This window comes from Ranitomeya variabilis, chromosome 5, assembly GCF_051348905.1.
Source record: "Ranitomeya variabilis isolate aRanVar5 chromosome 5, aRanVar5.hap1, whole genome shotgun sequence".
In the NCBI taxonomy this organism is placed as follows: Eukaryota; Metazoa; Chordata; class Amphibia; order Anura; family Dendrobatidae; genus Ranitomeya; species Ranitomeya variabilis.
In genome coordinates this window covers 249,511,737-249,532,836 of record NC_135236.1, presented here as the reverse complement: position 1 = coordinate 249,532,836, position 21,100 = coordinate 249,511,737, and the positions used below count along the sequence as shown (strand labels likewise).

Below are 21,100 nucleotides of genomic sequence, written 5' to 3'. Positions count from 1 at the left end.
CCGCCCGTATGGCGAGTGGGTACCACACGGAGCGTGTGGTACCCACTCTGCATGGTGCTGAAGCTGCGATTCATATCCTCTCTGCAGTAACGTTTGCTGCAGAGAAAATATGAAGAATAGTGTTAAAAATAAAGATTTAGGTGTCCGCCGCCCCCCCACCCCCTGTGCGCCCCCCCGCTGGTCAGAAAATACTTACCCGGGTCCCCCGTCGGCTGTCGCTCCTTCTTGGTCTTGCCGCGGCTTCTCCTGCATGCGGTCACGTGGGCCCGATCATTTACAGTCATGAATATGTGGCGCCACCTCCCATAGGGGCGGAGCCGACTATTCATGATTGTAATTGATCGGCCCCACGTGACCGCATACAGTAGGAGGCGCGGCCAGACCAGGAAGGAGCGAGGGAGCGGGTAAGTATTTTCTGACCAGCGGGGGGGCGCACAGGGGGTGGGGGGGCGGCGGACACATGGATCTTTATTTTTAACACTATTCTTCATATTTTCTCTATAGCAAACGCTGCTACAGGGAAGATATGAATACCGGCTTCAGCACCATGTGGGGGGGACAGCGCTTACTGTAGCGCTGTCTCCTGCACGCACACGGACCCCAGACGGAGAATGTCCGTGTGAGGTGCGTGTTTTACGCGGACCCATTGACTCTATTGATTCCGTGTAAAACGTGCGCTCCCACGAACACTGACATGTCTCCGTGTTTGGCACACGGAGACACGGTCCGCAAAAAATCAATGACATCTGCACAGATGCATTGATTTTTATGGGTCTACGTGTGTCAGTGTCTCCGGTATGTGAGGAAACTGTCACCTCACGTACCGGAGCCACTGACGTGTGAAACCGGCCTAAGAGTCTATTTGGAGTCGTATGGTGACCACAATTCCCCACTATTTTCGGTAGCCATAGCCTGTACGGCATGTAATAATAACAATAATGATGCTGCTATAAACAATAAATCAGATGTCACCAACCTTCAGTATTCAGCAGATTTCTTATCTCCGCTACACATTTACGTAGTCGTTCTGAGAGCCACCATAACCGAGTGTCATCATCACCACTGTCAGACGTTTCCACCTTTGCTGCTTCCCCCTGTCATGAGTTTTAAAATCAGGTAAAGAAAAGGTTTTATTTGGTGTTTTGTTGTGATGTTATACTTAGATATGATTAAATTAGCTATTTTTTTATTTGCGGTTTACATTGCCATCTAACAAAATAAAATTACCACAGATTGCTCAATAGATCCTACATCTTCTCATCAAGAGTTTCCTAAAATTATATTTTAACAGTTTAATTCCACAGTTTAATGCATTAACCCCTTCACCACCTTGCGATTTTCCGTTTTCGCATTTTCGTTTTTTGCTCCCCTTCTTCCCAGAGCCATAACGCTTTTATTTTTCAGGCAATATAGCCGTATGCGGGATTGAATTTTTTGCAGAACTAGTTGTACTTTTGAATGAAACCATTGATTTTACCGTATAGTGTACAGTAAAATGGGGAAAAAAAATCCAAGTGCGGTGAAATTACAAAAAAAAAGTGCAATTCCACAATTGTTTTTTGAGGGTTTTTTTATTTACCATGTTCACTAATTGCTTAAACTGACCTGCCATTATGATTCTCCGGGTCAGTACAAGTTCGCAGATACCAAACATTTCTGGGTTGTTTTTTATTTAAGTGATGAATAAAAAAAATCCAAACTTTGTAAGAAAGAAAAAATGTTGCCATTTTCCAAGATCCATAGCGGGCCGAGCTGACTTTTTTTATACCATTCTTGGCGTAGATACAATATGTTGATCGCCCAATATTGCATTTTATTACAGTGTTGCGGTGACCAAATACATAATTCTGGCATTTTGATTTTTTTCTCATTACTTGCAACTGCTTTTTGCTTGTGTGGGACTGAAGCTTTTATTGGTAGCATTTTAAGATAAATATGACATTTTCTAAATATATTATTTAGTTTTTTTCGGAAGTAAGATAAAAAAGTGTGCAGATTAAATAACATGCAGCAACACCAATCATCTGCCTTTTTTATTATTTTACTTTTTCAGGAAGAAGAATAGTGTGTGCTTGTATTTTTTTAAAACATTTTAATACATTTTTTTTAGTCTCACTGGGGAACATGAGCACAGCCATTTAATAGGCGCGCTTTGAAAACCCATCTCTTCAAACAAGCCTACCACATCAACTACTCAGTAAACTAACTTTGCCCTGTTCCCTCCTTCCAAATATTACTCTGAATCTGCACCCTACTATTCATCTGTCTCCACACCCTCCATGCTCATGATAACTGCACTTGATACTTGACTATTGCACTTAAACACACGGGCTGATGACCGGATCATGCAGATTTATATGAAAATCCCTATTTATTATAATTGCCAGACCTGAAATAACAAGCACTTTTCACCTATTGTGTCCCCCCATTTCCTTGTAGATTGTAAGCTCGCGAGCAGGGACCTCACTCCTAATGTCACGGTTTAAATTGTCTTAACTTGTATTGAATTTATTGCCTGTACATGTCCCTGCTTAATTGTAAAGTGCTGCGGAATATGTTGGCGCTATATAAATAAAAAATTATTATTATTATTATTATTAGGCAATAATGATAATTTTTGCATTGTATTATGTAAGTTGTTGGCTTACATTCCATCTGGTACTGCCTATCAATGAAGCCTTATACATGTACAAAGCTGGCAAATGTGGGGGCCAATATTAGACACCCAGCAGCCATTGTAATGTATTACCAATATCCACACCCCTTTCTATTGCACCATTGGCAATGGTTTATCAGAAAGTTCCCATAACTGCCTGGATGCCGTGGAGGCATGGGTTTTAACCTGTTTCAACCAATAAACAAATAAGAACCCTGCAACCTAAGATTATACACTACCCAAGCAGAATTACCTTACATTCTGTTTCCAGAAGTCTGTCACTCAGCGTTTGCAGCTCAGATGACTGGTGTCTAGAATCAGTGCTGATGGATACGATGGATCCCTTCTCTATTTCTTTTGCGCTTACATCTTCCTGAGTTGCTTCAGTGGCTTGATTTTTTATTTCTGCAGGAACAGTATGATCCCATAGGTTTTTCAAGATTAGCTTGTCAATGGCACGAGTCTCTTACATTCTTCAATACACATTGTGAAAATCAGACTGCACTCAGATGTCATCCGAGTACAGTCCTATTGTGAGATCTTTTGGAATACCTGGGGTGGACCTGCAGATCCACGGCAACGAACCTCCCAAGGGTGAGCTGACCAAGTAGACCACCCCCTATACAGGGAGCGTTAGGGGCCGACCCAAGGGAGACTATTGCCGCAGAAGCTGGAACCCGGAGACAGGTAGTAGGATGTACAAAATAGAGAAGCTGGGCACAGGACGGACAGAGTGAGGCAAGATGAAGTACAGTTAGGTAAGAGCTGGGTACAGGCGAGACCAAAGGAGCACAGCGAAGGGGAAGACACAAAGGAAGCAGGACAGGACAGAGACACCAGACTAACAGAGTACAGAGAGGACACTGGGAGGACTGGACTGGACGAGGAGACAAGGAAGCCTGGGAGAGACAGAGAAGCTGAACTGGCTGGACAGAGCGGAGACTCAAAACAGGCAGTGCAAAGACAAAGATGGACCTGAGTCACAGAAGCACAAATGACAGACAGGCAAGGAGCAGAGGAAGGAATCGCCTTATATACATGGAGTGCTGGAGGACTTCCGGGTCACGGTCCTCCAGGATCACAGAGAGGAGATACAGAGCGCCTGTAAATCAGAAAGAGGAAGTGCTGGAGTGGGCGGTGCGCACGCGCACCCGACGAGAACCAGGGAGCGGAGAAGAATGAAGGAGAGGACGCGCGCCTGCAGGAGGAGCACGCCGCAGCAGGTAAGTATGAGCGGAAGGAGTGGCCGTGACACACATCATATTAAGGGCTCATACCCATTTGCGAGAAAACAAGGTCCAATTTTCGGATCGAAAAAACGGATGAGTGCTATGCGAGTACAATGCGATTTTTAAACGCAACATCCGTATGCAATGTGATTTTAACATGAGCTATTACATACAGCAATTCTCTGTCATTTACACATCGTTTTAAAATTAAATATTCGTCAAAACAGACACACACACACACACACATATATAAATATAATAGATAGGTAGATCGAAAAGCCGGCAATTCCTGTGCGCATATAGTAAGATCACACTGACAGGTTAGAATAGAATAGATAGAATAGACACAGACACATATACACATAGAATAGATGTATATATATATCAGTGCCACATGTTTATATATGTCTTTATATTACATAGGGAAATAGATAGAATAAAAGCCAGTAATTCATTTGTCTGCTTCTGTAAAATCAATGTAGGAGCCCACAGGATAGCAGAGATGAATTACATACAGTAAATACATATAGAGTAGGTAGATATATAGTCAGTGGCAAATACAATCAGTACAGTGTGTGTGAAAATAAGGGGACATGTATTTAATTAATAAACGATTGTTTATTACAAAAAAAATGGTGTGGGCTCCCACGCAATTTTAAATACCAGCAGAGGGAAAGCCAGTGACTGGGGGCAGATGTTTATAGCCTGGGAAGGGGGCAATACCCATGGAGCTTCCCAGGCTATTAATATCAGCCAAAAAACAGCTGACATGTGCCGGAAAAGATGTGGGCTCACCGCTGGAGCCCACATCAAAGGGAGAGAAGCGACCTGCGCAGTGCTAGTACGTTGCTGGTCACAAAGGGGTTAAATAATTAAATCAATTGAATTTAAGTCTATGATCAAATCTGGTTGTATTCTTTGGATCGGATCTGTCATTATTATATAGATTTTTTTGACCTGATGAACTTACTGTACTAAAATTCTTAGAATGACTTTCTGAAAGTATAAATTCAATCATTGTCCAGTTATTCTGATTAGCAGCTCATCAACAGCATCCCTCATCTCTGCTGTTGATGAAATCTCTTGCTGCTCAGTACAAGCTGAAGCTGTCAGTTAAGCTGGGAAGGTGGAGACTGAGAAAATTGGGCACATGAACTCTCTCACTTTTTAGCTGGACTCATAAAATGATCATTTTATTATCACGCCCATGATCAAGTGTCTGTGTGAATCCCTATTACAATGTGCACAAAATCACAACAAGTCCCATAGCAGGCTCAGACTTTTGCCTTAGTCCAACAGAAAAACTCCTTCAGCTGAGATTCCAGGTAAAAAAAAATATTCCAATATGATGACATCCTGAGGTACAACTGAATGTGATAAGCGAATTTCCTACGCCTTTCAGATTTTGTTACATGCCACTTTAGTGTCTATTCCAAAAGGCCAGTCCTTAGTGACTTTTCTCCATCCTGCTCTCCTTGAATGACAGGTCACACCCTGTGTGAATTTAGGGAAAGGGAGTGGAAAACTGCCATGGACTGCCCTCTTGGACTAGTTACCCACATTATTGGGTATTAAAGGGAATCTGTCAGCAGGATTTTGCTATGTAATCTAAAGAGATAGAAGCTGAAACACAGAATTGAGGGATGTGTCACTTTATTATTATTATTATTATTATTATACATTTTTATAGCGCCATTTATTCCATTGCGCTTTACATGTGAAGACTTTATAGGCTCTGTGCTGTTTATTTACAATAGGGGCCGGCGTTAAGGGCAGGCAGACTAGGCAGCTGCCTATGGTCCCCGCTCCCCCAGAAGCCCCCAGCCAGTGGCATGCCGCTGCATTATACTATATGCGGGCTGCATTATATTCTATCGGACTATGGGCAGTGCATTATACTATATGTACTATATGGGACCTGCATTTTACTGTATCAGGGTCTATGGGGAATGCAGTATATTATATGAAGAACTATTAGGTGCATTATAATATGGGGAGTGCATTGTACTACATGGAGGACTATGGGGGTGCATTGTACTATATGGAGGACTATGAGAAGTGTATTATACTATATGGAGGACTGAGGAGTGTATTTTAATATATGGAGGACTCTGAGGAGTGTATTATAATGAGGAGTGTATTATACTATATGGAGGACTATAGGGAGTGTACTATACTATATGGAGGACTATAGGGAGTATATTTTTCAAGCCAAAATCAGGAGTGGGTAAATAATACAAAAGTGGTGACTTGTTTCTACTATACTTTTCCTCAGATTGTTCCACTCCTGGTTTTGGCTTACAATTACTGATGTAAAATACCAAATACTGAACGTGTGAACGTGGCCTAAATTGCAAAAACCTGTTGACAGATTACCGTTAATAAAAAAACATAGGATCTACTTTGAAGGAAACCTGTCAGAGGGTTGCCGGCCCTTAAAACCACCATTAATCTGTTATCTTGGACAATAGCAAAATTGACAATGGTGTTAGTGCCAAAGAATAATAACATAACACCAGCAGTGATTAATAAAATACAGTGCGCAATATTCAAAATACCTATAAGTAGTCATTTGAGTAGTCATGTGATATGGAGTTACTTCTCTAAAAAATCAGGCTAATTATTCTTCGCCATGCCTTCACTGACAACCCACAAGTCTGTTACGCCAGACATTTGCACGCTTTCTAAGTGCTGTGCTACTCACGCCGTGTTTCGCTCTGCTCTACCCAGTACCTGACCATCACTCTGAGTTGTATTGTGCTGGTTTTGAGTCATAGAGGGGGCACGGCTGAACTTTGCAGGAATTTGTATCCACTTTGTCCTGCAGAGATTTGCTTCCCCAGCCTATCACCTGCTAACAGGTGATATATCAGGCGACTCCACCCTCCATTAGTTGCCTGAGCTTTAGTTCCTAGCCTGCTAATACCTGGTTCAGGTGTGTCTTTGTATTCTATCAAACAAATAATGCAGCACTCTGTAGCAACATAGCATGCAAATATGAAAATTGAATTGCATTACTGTACTAGAAATATGAAAAATTTAGAATGCTTAGCGCATAAATTGGCCAATTTATGTGTACCTGGAAGCCACGTTAAGGCGATTCTCATTTCCAGGACCTTCTTTATTTGTTTGATTGTATGTGAGTAGGTGAAGCACCTGTTAAGAACTACTGTAGTTTATGTTTGGATGTGACGGTCAGTTTTTGTATTCTGTGTCCCATCATAAACCTGGCCTGTTTACCTACTTTGCTTCACATCTCCATCCCTAACTCTGGCTTTAAAAAGTGAACCCTTGCTGCTTGCCCTGACCTCGGACCATCTAAGTATGTGTCACGCTTGCCCTCCTGTACTAGTATCTTTGTCCCTCCGATCAGCTGCTACTGTCCCAGGAACTGCCCTGGAGTGGTGCCTAGTGTCTACCGGTGCCCTGCCTATCCTCACCATCAGAAGCTCTAGCGAAGACCCAGTGGGGACTTTTTAGTCACACCTCTCCAGGGTAAGTCTGGCTTGTGGTGCAGTAGGTCCACAACCACCAGAGTTACAATCTGGTATGTAATCAACAGCCAACTCCCACACACATGAATCAGTTAGTACACCCCAATTCACTGTGCAGGTACTGGATGTTACTGGAGGTGACTTCTGATGACGTACTGGACTTGTGGGATGTCAATCAATCCAGGATGATCACTATACTCTCATGGATAACAAGTTGGTGGGAATTTAGAGGCCTAAATACTAGTGACAGATTCCCCTTAAATTACTAGCAATCTTATAGATCAAGTGTCTTGATGTTACAAAATGTTGTTTTTACAGTCAAGTTAAATGCTACTTGATGGTTCAGAAATCGCACCATAGATTATATGTATAGATCATAGTCAGACCAAGTGCTGGATCACTATCTTACATGCATCATATAATTTTCATTGGTATAAGCATTTTAGAAAAAGTTCAATGTGAAATAATAGAACAATCTCATCAAAAGCCCTTTATCACCTAGGAAAGCCTGCTGGTCCTCTTCCTTGATATTTCTGCAACATGAACAAGTATGATTACCATATGTGGAGTTATGAAGGAATTTTTCCTCTAATATGGGGCAATAAGCATCTACCTTATGGGAATTTTGCCTTCCTTTGGATTAATGTGTTAGGTTATAGATTAAACTCCATGGACGTCCTTTTTCAACCTTAAACTATGAAAATTTGATTTGCTAATTAGCTGTGCATACAAATTAACGGCTGTACTGCATGTTATTCTAAGATTGAAGGCAGATGGGGGCATAGGTTTTCCTGCTGTTACATATATGTTGGTTTTGTTATAAATTATTTTCTATATAGCAACAGGATCCCCACACTGAAGTTGACACCATGGAAATGTCATGTCATTTTTATATTGTCATTGCATGCCGATTTTTTTCATACTGTCTTAAAGTTTGGAGCTAAACTGATAATTAATTATCTGTTTATGTATGAAAATACACAAAATTTTACCTGGTAAAGAATTTGAGGTGGTACAAAGACTCTGATCCTCCATATTGATATTCATATTAGTTATAGGATATGTTTTCAATGAATGGACGCTGCTGCTCTGTGCAGATAATAAAGTGTTCAGCTCCTTGGCCTGAGGGGACATCACCGACCGTGCCGGAGTATTCTTCTCAGGTGGAGCCACTGATATACTTCTAGGGGCATCTTGGTGACATTCAGGAGCTGTAGTATTGTATAGATCCTCAGTTGTTTTTATAGGAATTGTATCTTCATCAGGCGACAGTGATATGATGGGGTTGGACCTCTCGATGGGAATGAGATGGATACTGACACTGTTTTTGTCCTGAACACTCTGTGCTGTTGCCTTAGAAGTTGGACTCATGTACCTTTCATCTGAACTTATAACATGGTTTACCTCGTCAGTCTCATTGTCTGGGATTGTAATATTGGGCAAAGTGAATGACACATTGCTACCAACTGGTACTTCTTCTGCGTTTGGCTGGCATATTGCAAGCACATCATTTTTATGTGTCAGAATTATTGGCTCTAATTTGCTTCCAGATGAAGGAGTAATCTCTTGAGAAACAACAGAGGATGTCTGAAAGTCCAGATCCAAACAATCATCGACTCCAGGAAGAATATTAGCATCACTTTGTATTGTTGGTAAGGCAGGTGGAGGTGTCATGGGAGGTTTGTTGTTGGTTGGCAGATGAGGTGATGTTGAGTTGTTCTCTTCCATATTAGACAAGGTTGGCACAGGACTGGCTCTGTCTTCTTCAGGGTTCAATGACTTAGCTGCAGTATTTTGTTCAATCACAGGAAAAGATAAACTATTGGATTCCTGGGACTCAGGTTTGGTCATATCATCCACAAGATCACTGTCAGCATAGATGGACTTCAATTCCATTGTAAAGTCCTGCAGCTTATTGTGCTCATCCTTGAAAACCAAGAACATGGATTGAGTGATGCATCAATTATGACAGATATTTACTTTTGTCAGGCGCTTAATAAGATCAGCAGGTCCCATTAAAAAGTATTATGTCAAACAATACTCATCAAAGTAATGCATATGTGTGATATGGTATTTTTTAATTAACACCTCTGTTTCACACTTGAAAAAGGCCTGAATCACTCATCTTAAATTTAGGAAGCTATTAGAGTGACCTATTGTTTAAAGGGGACGTGTCACCAGGTCTTTGCTATGGAAGGTGCGAGCTGCATGATTTAGGGTCAAGGGGCTTGATTCTAGCGATGTAACAATAAGGGCTCATTCTCACTGGCAATAAAGTCTGACGAATGCAATCTGATTAAAAATCGGATTGCATTCGGACCAATGTTATTCTATCACTGTGTGTTCATCTGCGTTTTTTTTCCAGCTCGGATCGGAAAAAAATCGCAGCATGCTGCTATTGTAATTGGAAATTGGATCGTATTTGGCAATAGGTGTCAATGGGTGTGAGAAAAAAATTGCACTGCACTCGGACCATGCGAGTGCTGTCCGATTTTTACACAATAATGTCCTTTGAAAAGCCGGCAATTCAGCAGCTGTGTACAGTAAAATGACAGAGGGACCCAACAGGAAAGAATAGATGGTTTACATACAGTATATACACATAGAATAGATATATAGATGTCAGTGACATATGCAATAGTACAGTGCATGTGCAGCTTACTGTACATATATTTAATTATTAAAATATTATTTTTCTGAAAAAATTACACGGGCTCCAGTGTAATTTTCTTAACCAGCAGAGGGAAAGCTGATGGCTAGGGGCAGGTGTTTATAGCCTGGAAAGGGGGTAATACCCATAGAGTTTCCCAGGCTATTAATATCAGCACACATCTGTATACTTAGCCTTTTCTGGCTATTGAAATTGGGGACCCTTCCCAAAAACATGATGTGGGGTCCCCCTATAATTAATTACCAGCAAAGGCTAGGCAGACAGCTGCAGGCTGATATTAATAGCCTAGGAAGGGGCCATGTACATTGGCCCCCTTCAAGGCTAAAAACATCGGCTCTCAGCTGCGCCAGAATAGGCGCATCTATAAGATGTGCCAATTCTGGCACTTAGCCTCTCTCTTCCCCCTTACCCTGATGCGGTGGCAAGTGGGGTGATAGTTGGGGGGTCAGGTGACATCAAGCCCAGAGGTTCATGATGGAGAGGTGTCTATAAGATGCTCCCATTACTAACCCCATAGTCATATTGTATAAAAACACACTCAGAATAAAGTCCTTTAATTGAAAGAACGACACAGACTCCTTTAATAAATCTTAATTAAACCATACTTACAGCATTTTCCCATTCCAGGGAAGCCATTGTCACCTGCAAGAGAATTAAAATAATAAACAACAATATTCCTCACTTGTTCACTTAGAAGATAATAATCCATTTGTTACAAGATGGGTCTAGCTCAGCTACATTCAGATCACAGGCTGTATGGTTGCATGATGAGACCATACAGCCTGCCATCCAGCAAAAGACACTAAGCAGCGTCTGCTACCACCGCTCAGTGTCTCGCTATGAACTCCTATAAATGCTCGTGGCTCAGTCAGAAAGGTTCTGGGAGTTCACAGCCAATTAACTCACTTCACCAAACTGACATTACCTTTCAATTAAAGGACTTTATTCTGGGTGTGCGTTTTTATACAATATAACTGTGTTCTCGCAGGTGAAACACTGATAGGGGTCACTGGGTCATGCCACCCACATCTCCCCTTTTTGGACACATCATTAGATGTAAGTATAGCCTGCCTCCATAGGTAGTTATAGGTCCTCTTTGGACAGTCTTAGCATATAGCTGATAAACTAGAGGATTTGGGCACATATCTATTTATATCAATTTATTACCATGTATTTTCCATTTATACTGTGTGTAAAGATCACACCCATCCTCAAAAAGCCCTCCCTTGACCCATCCTCTGTATCTAGCTATCGCCTGATATCTCTTCTCCCTTATGCCTCAAAATTACTGGAACAACTTGTCCATCTTGAACTGTCCTCCCACCTCTCCACCTGCTCCCTCTTTGACCGGTTATAATCTGGCTTCCGACCCCATCACTCAACTGAAACTGCCCTAACTGAAGTCACCAATGACCTACTGACTGCCAAGAGCAAGCGACACTACTCTGTCCTCCTTCTCCTGGACCTGTCTTTTGCCTTTGACACTGTAGACCACTTCCTTCTGCTGCAGATCCTCTCATCTCTTGGCATCACAGACTTGGCCCTATTCTGGATCTCATCATATCTGACAGACCGAACATTCAGTGTCTCCCTCCCCCACAACACCTCCTCACTCCGCCCCTTGTCTGTTGGTGTTCATCAAGGCTCTGTTCTAGGACCCCTACTCTTCTCCATCTACACCTTCGGCCTGGGACAGCTCATAGAATCCCACGGTATGCAGTATCATCTCTACGCTGATGACACGCAGATCTACCTATCCGGACCTGACCTCACCTCCTTACTCACCAAAATCCCACACTGTCTGTCTGCTATCTCGGCCTTCTTTTCTGCTCGCTTTTTAAAACTGAACATGGACAAAACAGAATTCATCATCTTTCCCCCATCTCACTCTACCCCTCCGCCAGACCTATCTATCAATGTCAATAGCTGATCACTTTCCCACTCGCCCGGTGCCTTGGGGTGATCCTCGACTCTGCCCTCTCTTTCAAGCTGCATATCCAAGCTCTTGCCTCCTCCTGCCGTCTCAAACTCAAAATTATCTCCCGGATCCACGCATTCCTTGACCGCGACACCACAAAAACTCTAGTGCATGCCCTTATCATCTCCCGCCTTGACTTCTGCAACGTCCTACTCTCTGGCCTCCCCACTAGCACTCTGGCACCACTCCAATCCATCCTACACTCTGCTGCTAATCTACCTGTCTCCCCGCTATTCCCCAGCCTCTCCCCTATGCCAAGCCCTGCACTGGCTTCCTATCGCCTAGAGACTTCAGTTCAAAACCCTTACAATGACATACAAAGCCATCCACAACCTGTCTCCTCCATACATCTGTGACATGGTCTCCCGGTACTTACCTACACGCAACCTTCGATCCTCTCAAGATCTCCTCCTCTGCTCCCCTCTCATCTCTTCTTCCCACAACCGCATCCAAGACTTCTCCCGTGCTTCCCCCATACTCTGGAACTCTCTACCACAACACATCAGACTCTCGCCTACCATAGAAACCTTCAAAAACAACCTGAAGACTCACCTCTTCCGAAAGCCTACAGTCTGCAGTGATCCTCAACCTACTGAACTGCCACACAACCAGCTCTACCCTCTCCTAGTGTATCCTCACCTATGCCCTGCAGACTGTGAGCCCTCAAGGGCAGGGTCCTCCCTCCTTATGTTCCTGTATGCCTTGTTTTTTGCTCATGTTTAATTGTATTTGTTTATATTTTCCCCCTTTTCACATGTAAAGCGCTATGGAATAAATGGCGCTATAAAAATATATAATAATAATAATGTGTACTGGTCCGTTTTTTAGGAATACTCTGTTTTTGCATTTTGTTAATTTTACTTTTGTATTAGTAAAGATGTATATTTTATGACACTTTATTGCATTAATCTTCGTGTGTTGGTAATACACCATTTACTGAGTAGAAACATTTCTTACAACTCCATGAATCTCAATTGTTACTTACCATAAGGGGTATTTCTTCATCTACTACCGTAGGTTCCTCCTCTTGATTATTGGTTGTGATGTGCACATCATTGTATCTGAACATGCAATCTATTATGTCGCACTAATGGAAATGCAGAACAATATTACCAAATCATGTTTTGTTTGTTTAACACCTTAATGACCGCCAATACATCTTTTTACTGACCTTAAATATAAGACAAAAGCATCCCTATACAGGTGACAATCCAGCAGCTGTCGGCTGTGCATTATAGCTGACAACTTGCTGCATTAGCCACGATCAGTGTTGGCACCGTCCATATCTGTTTAACCCCTTAGATGCTGCTGTCAATAGTGACTGCAACATATAAATGGTTAACAGAGTGTGGGGGCTTCCTCTTAAACCCCATCAGCACCCTGAGATCATGATTGTGTGTTCCTGATGTTTGCCATGGCAATTTACGACCAAACAGTGGCATTAGAGTCTGCCGGCTATAGTGACCTGTTTAGACGTTAGCGATATTTAGGTGGTAAAAATACAATTTTTCATTCCGGTCATGACACTTTGCATTAATTCCTGAAAATCATCTGAAGGGTAAATAAACTACCTGACAGCAGTTTTTAAAATGGTGTCACTTTAGGAGGTTTTCCAATATATAGGACCTCCAAAGTCACTTCATTCCTGGATAGGTCCCTAAAAAATAAATTTTGTAAATTTCCTAGAAAAAATGAAAAATTACTGCTACATTTTTAAACCTCCTAAAATACTAACAAAATAAAATAATGTATTACAAATGGTGCTGATGTAAAGCCGACATGAGGGAAATGTTATTTATTAATATTTTTCTGTGGTATGACTATCTGGATTAAAGGGATAATCCTTAAAAGTTTGAAAATTGCAAATTTTTTACATTTTTGTCAAATTTCTGATATTTTTTTTATAAATAACCACAAAACATCTTGACCTAAATTTACCATTAACGTAAATGATAACGTTCCACAATAAAAAGTCTCAAAATCACTGGGATTTGCTGAAGTGTTCCAGAGTTATTACCACATAAACTGACACTTTTCAGATTTCAAAAATTTGACCCAGTCACTATATAAACATAATCAAATTAGAAATTTCTTCTACCCATGCACAAGGATCTTAGAACCTGTCAGTAAGTTGCAAATTTTGTTCCATATAATTTTTCCATCGAAAAATGAAACTTTTGTACGTGACTTTCACCATTTTTGTGTGTAGTAAATAGCTAGGCAAAGGGACATAACAACTGCGGTTACTGAGGGTGCAACCGGGCCCGAGGTGTCGGGGGCTTGAAGACATCAGCCCTATTTACAATTGAATGTGTGTCCTTGGTATAATATTGCAGTATATAGTAAAAATTACTCTCTCCCTTGAACGCTAGCTATAGACTGGTCTTCATAAGATCACCATTAGGAAAGGCATGAAGGTCTGCAGCAGATCCCCGACTGTCATAGCAATCCATCGACACCCTGCAATTATGGGTCAAGGAATGATAGCTTAGAACGGTGCACTCCCAGGGCTGCAGGCTGTAAATGCTCTTTTCAGGCATTGACAGTGGCATTTAACAGGTTAACAGCTATGGGTGGAGTTCAACGACATCCACGGCAATTAGAAGCAGATGATGGCTGCATAACCCAACCATCCTCTGCTGGGTATACGATATGCTCAGCTCTTAAGACTGCATCAATTCACCTACTCCTGATGCAAAAATTAATTAACCACACACGCCATTTTGTAGAATTTGGCTCAAAAAAATTACAACGAATATCACAAGACAAAAAAGTAAAAGAGTCTTAATTCCCTTCGCAAATTATGAATTCGCCGACAGTTAGTCTACTTATGACTAAGATTAGGACTGGTATTAGCAATAGTGAAAATGTTAGATTTAAGAGTAAGGTAATAAAATACTTACATTGTTGTACTTCTTTTTTTACTTTTTATGATAATTTTGTGTTAGTTTGTGTATTTTTATATTAAAAAGTTATGCTTAATGGTCCACAAATGAGCAGAAAAATATACTGACTAACAACTCTGGCTGACTATGACTTTACCTACCTGAGTACTATTGTCAGTAAGATGAACTCCTTTAAGAACGTTTTGACTTTCAAGCACCTCCACCTTTTCAGCCTGTCTTCTAATCTCAGCCTCAAGAAGTGAACACTGAATTGTTGTTTCCTCCTGTAAAATTTGCAGACTTTTCTAGAAACAAAGATGGTTTTGTCTTAGGATAATGAAATGTACCCGTCTTAACATATATTACTCAGAGCAAATTGATATGCTACTTTGTTAAGTTGCTTACTGTTTTATTTATTGCAAGTCAAGTGATTCAATGTGGCAGATCGTACACATATGGGAAGGTATCTGCCATAAGAAAACAAGCTATTGTTTAACCCCTTAAGGACCAGGGGTATTTCCATTATTGCGTTTCCATTTTTTGCTCCCCTTCTTCCCATGGCCATAAGTTTTTTATTTTTCCATCAATATGGGCATGTGAGAGCTTGTTTTTTTTGCGGGACGAGTTGTATTTTTGAATGGCACCCTTGATTTTACCATATCATGTACTGGAAAACGGGAACAAAATTCCAAATGCGGTGAAATTGCAAAAAAAGTGCAATTCCACAATTATTTTTTCAATTTTTTTTTTACCTTGTTCAATAAATGCTAAAACTGACCTGCCATTATGATTTTACAGGTCATTACGAGTCCATAGACACCAAACATGTCTAGGTTATTTTTTATTTAAGTAGTGAAAAATAAATACAAAGCTTGTAAAAAAAAAAGTTGCCATTTCCGAGACCCGTAGCGTGTCCACTCTTCGGGATCTAGGGCCGGGTGATTGCTTATTTTTTGCATACTGAGCTGACGTTTTTATTGATAACATTATGGTGTGTATAAGATCTTTTGATCTCCTGTCATTGCATTTTATTGCAATATTGCAGCGACCAAAAAAAAACAAATTTTGGCATTTTGATGTTTTTTCTCGCTACACTGTTTGCCGATTGGATTAATTCTTTTTATATATTGATAGATCGGGCGATTCTGAACTCGGCAATACCAAATATGTGTATATTTGATTTTTTTTATTGTTTTAGGGGGGTGTTTTGAACTTTATATATTTTTTAAAGCATTTTTTTTACTTTTTACTTACTTTAATAGTCTCCATGGGAGAATAGAAGGTGCACTTGTCCGATCACTTGTGCTACATAGCGCAGGGCTGCAGTGCTGCTCCATGTAGCCGATTTGCTCACTTGCTATGAGCGCCGACTACTGGTCGGCGCTCATAGCTAGCCAGCTATGACAACCACAGGGGTCTCCTGCTGACCTGTTGTCATGGCAACCCACGGTCATATGACACAGGTGTCGATGGGAGGAGGTAATGACGTGCTTCCTGTGTGTGCATGTTAAATGCTGCTGTCAGAGTTTGACAGCGGCATTTAACATGTTAACAGCCGTGGCTGAATAGCGATTCCACCCATGGCTGTTAGGGGCACATGTCAGCTGATCAGATCAGCTGCCATGTGCCGGAAAAGGTGTGGGCTCATCGCTGGAACCCACCCCAAATGGGAGGAGGAGTCCAATGACGGACTCTGTCCGTCATTGGACGTTAAGGGGTTAAATTGGGTTTTTGTGTTACATGTACTTTTTTTTTATAGCAATCTTTATTTGATGGGACAAATTCGACAAATCAAACAAGTTATGTTCACAAGATTTTCAAGACATGCACTAATGCAACCAGTACATCAATCCACATCATTATACATAAATGTCAAAAACCTCCCATAATTTTCTTTTTTTGTCATAAGTTTTGTCAAAGTTTAACCTTTTAAAGTTTCCAATCTTTCATTCACCATAACCATAGGAAGTGAGAGAAAACAAACAGCAAAGTAAGCAAAAATAATAAAAATAATAATTAAAGAAAAAAAAATTATATATTTATGCATGCTTATTCAAAATGTCCCATATGGGTCTGTGCAAGGGTAAATATATGCTTGTGCCTGAGCACTATATTTTTAGTATACCAATTGTCCCTTTGATTTCTTCCATGTTATACCATGAGGTGTGATGAAATGTCTTCATCATACGTGAAATTTCTAGTTGTGTATAGCTATACTCATTGCAAGTTCTCCATTTGTTAAATAATTTATTTGTTGACTTTTTCTTGTGTCTTTCTGTCTCAAGTTTATCATATGTTAATAACGTCTTTAGGATATTGATTATATCAGATAGAAGGGGTGTCTCTTTCTTCAGCCAGTTCCTAAGTATGCATTTTTTGACCACGAATAGAGCTACATGTATTATCTGGATAGATAGTATTTTGTCACTGCCTTCTCGCTGTTCTGTTACAATGTAATGGAATAGACATACTTGGGGGAATTTGGGGATTTTAATTTTCCATACTTTGTCTATATATTTAAGGGACTCTTCCCAAACCACTTGGATAGTCGGGTTACAAGTACTTTTTTAAGAACATTTGCAATGTTTGCCTGCTTTTTTTCATATTATGATCTTTATTAAAAAAAAAAGTAAATACAAATAATTATTCTTGCAATTTTCACACTGGCCACTAGTTTTTTTTTTAGACTTATACCATACTTTCTGTTCCTTAAGCAAGAGATTTCAGCAGAGGAGTGATAATTAAAATGCAGGTAGTAAAGTTGCTTGAAATTGCCCAAAATGTAAAAAAAAATTGTAAAAATACATAAAAATATTAAAAAAAAAAAAAAAAAAAAAAAAAAATCATACCACTGAACAAAAAGTGGAATAGAACGCATTCAAAAAGACAAATACATATAAACATGGTACAGCTGAAAATGTCATCTTGTCCTGCAAAATAAAGCCTTCATACAGCTCCATCAGCGGAAAAATAAAAAAAAGTTATAGCTCTCAGAGTAAAGTGATGCAAAAATAATTATTTTTTCTATAAAATAGCTTTTATTTGTAAAAGCGCCAAAACATAAAACAATTACATAAATGAGGTATTACTGTAATCGCACTGACCTGAAGAATAAAACTGGCTTATTAATTTTACCACATGCGGAACAACATAAAAAAAAATCCTGAGTTGCTGTTTTTTGTTGATTATGCCTCCCAAAAATTAGAATAGAAAGCAATAAAAAAATGTAATTTGTTTGAAAATGGTACCAGTAAAAACGTCAACTCTTCCCGCAAAAAAACAAGCCCTCACATGACTGTGGGCTGAAATATGGAAAAATTATAGCTCTCAAAATATGGTGATGCAAAAACTAGATGTTGCACTAAAAAACAGCCAAAAATAAAAAATATATATAAATCTGGTATCACTGTAATCGCACCGTCCCAAGGAATAAAGTCGTCTAATCACTTATACCACATGAGGAACAGCATGAAAAAAAAAAATAAAACCAATTCTTCACCTGCTTTTGATTTGATCATTCTGTCTCCCAAGCATCGCAGTAAGGTTCGGTGCACATTTATCCTGTGCTCTGTGTTGGGGCTTACACCGGTCTTTCCATGTAAATCTCTGAAATATGTGATTCAGACGGAATCCCCCAGCGAAATATTCCCTATAATGAGGCAGATGGGGGAACTCTGGATGTCATGGGACCTGTGATCTAGCGGTGTCCATCTTTTTAGGATTGCATAAAAGTGCCGTCGGCCACAGCTTTATGCACTTCTTAAAAGAAAGACTATACTGAAGAGAGGCCAGATGGAGTCCAGAGTAACTCTGCTGCCTCATTATAGTTAATGGATCCTTCAGGAGTTTCACCTGAATCATGTTACTCAGAGATTTAGTTGGAAACCGCAATGTAAGTGCTCAGCGTAGAGTGACGGATAAATGTGATCCCAAACGTTATGTAAAATGTTTCTAACAAAAGCTTCAACTCAATCCACAAAAAAAGCAAGTCCCCACTCAGGTCCGTCATCTATTAATGGAAACATAGGGCCAGTGGCGTATCCGGGGGGGGGGCAGCTGGAGCATGTGCCCCGGGCGCAGCCGACAGGGGGGTGCCAGCGGGCTGCCTGATGATGCGGCGGTCCAAGGAGGCTCCTCGTCAAGTCATACCCAGGGGTCGGCAGGGGAGGGGGAGCGGGGGCTGTCTAATTATACTCACCTGCTCCCGGCGCGGTCCCTGCAGGTCCCTGGCTCCCCAGCGCTGCTGCTTCTTCCTGTACTGAGCGGTCACATGGTATCTCTCATTACCGTAATGAATATGTGGCTCCACCTCCCATATGGGTGGAGCCGCATATTCATTACTCTAATGAGTGGTAACGGTGACTGCTCAATACAGGAAGAAGCTGCTGGCGCTGGGGAAGCAGGGACCTGCAGGGAGCAGGTGAGTATAACGGGGAGGGGAGCGCTGCACTGCGCGATATTCACCTGCTCCTCGTTCCAGCCGCCGCTCCGTCTTCAGCGTCTTCGGCAGTGACGCTGAGGTCAGAGGGCGTGGTGACGTGGTTAGTGCGCGCCCTCTGCCTGAACGTCAGTGCAGAAGACACTGAAGATGGAGCGGCGGCTGGAGTGAGGAGCAGGTGAATATTGAAAGTGTCGGGGGCCTGAGCGACGGAGAGGTGAGTATGTGATTTTTTTTTTTTTTATCGCAGCAACAGCAAATGGGGCAAGTGTCTGTATGGAGCATCTTATGGGCCATAACGTTTGTGCAGCACTATATGGGGCAAGTGTCTGTATGGGGCATCTTATGGGGCCATAATCAACATTTGTGCAGCATTATATGGGGCAAGTGTCTGTATGGGACCATAATCAACGTTTGTGCAGCACTATATGGGGCAAGTGTCTGTATGGATCATCTTATGGGCCATGACACTGGTATTGTCGAGACCCTGGGTATACCGGGTAAGCACCCCTTTACCCCTAACACACCATGTTCACCTCTCCCCACCTCCGTTACACCCTCCACTCTCCCATTCTCACAGAAAAAACACATGACAAGAAATACTTTTTGGAATAACTTGGCCACAGCAGCCTTTTATTTAACACATAAAATAAATAACAATTACACACAATAAAATATTACTCATGTACTAGGAGGAGTCCTTGAAGCTACAAAGAATCTGGCGAATACCCAAAACATAACTGTGAACATAACCGTAAACACATAATTACTCCCAGCCGATACAACCCTGGCTCGGGAGCACCGATAAACCCAAAGGTTTAACTGTTCACGAAAACTTCACTGGGATTCGGCCACCCCAGCCGAAAGTCCCCCCACCATTCGCCAGATCCAAACCTGTTAAACTCCGAAAACAGGGGACCCATATGCCAATGGATCCCCAGAACCAATTTCCACCAACTCCAAGGACTCCCCCCAGCCGCAGCCGCAATGACCCGTCAAAGCAAGTAACCAACCAAACCAGAAAAATTGAACCCACAAAATAAAGAAAAAGAGGGCGGGAGGGCGGGATGCTCTGGGGCTTCGGAGAGCGGGAACTAAAAGGCCCCACCCTCTACTAACCCCATAATACCCCCATCCCTAATCCCTCCTCCCAATTACCCTAAATACCCACCTCCAACCCATTGTCATGCTGGCCTCCACCCAGGCCTTGGGTGAGGGGGTTGGGCGGCCTTGCTCCGGCCACTACTTGACACTGGTATTGTCGAGACTCTGGGTATACCGGGTAAGCACCCCTTTACCCCTAACACACCATGTTCACCTCTCCCCACCTCCGTTACACCCTCCACTCTCCCATTCTCACAGAAAAAACACATGACAAGAAATACTTTTTGGAATAACTTGGCCACAGCAGCCTTTTATTTAACACATAAAATAAATAACAATTACACACAATAAAATATTACTCATGTACTAGGAGGAGTCCTTGAAGCTACAAAGAATCTGGCGAATACCCAAAACATAACTGTGAACATAACCGTAAACACATAATTACTCCCAGCCGATACAACCCTGGCTCGGGAGCACCGATAAACCCAAAGGTTTAACTGTTCACGAAAATTTCACTGGGATTCGGCCACCCCAGCCGAAAGTCCCCCCACCATTCGCCAGATCCAAACCTGTTAAACTCCGAAAACAGGGGACCCATATGCCAATGGATCCCCAGAACCAATTTCCACCAACTCCAAGGAC

General features: G+C 41.5%; 1 protein-coding gene across 1 annotated transcript in view; it reads right to left on the bottom strand.

Annotated features, from left to right (window-relative positions):
• LOC143774969 (uncharacterized) overlaps positions 1-21,100 on the bottom strand; it is a 76,016-nt gene that overhangs the window by 35,392 nt on the left and 19,524 nt on the right. The window contains exons 6-10 of the mRNA XM_077262779.1: positions 15,075-15,218; positions 13,014-13,115; positions 8,372-9,305; positions 2,910-3,061; positions 977-1,094 (exon numbers count right to left, since the gene is read on the bottom strand). Coding sequence (XP_077118894.1) covers positions 977-1,094; positions 2,910-3,061; positions 8,372-9,305; positions 13,014-13,115; positions 15,075-15,218 — 1,450 coding nt within the window. The remainder of the gene's footprint in view (positions 1-976; positions 1,095-2,909; positions 3,062-8,371; positions 9,306-13,013; positions 13,116-15,074; positions 15,219-21,100) is intronic.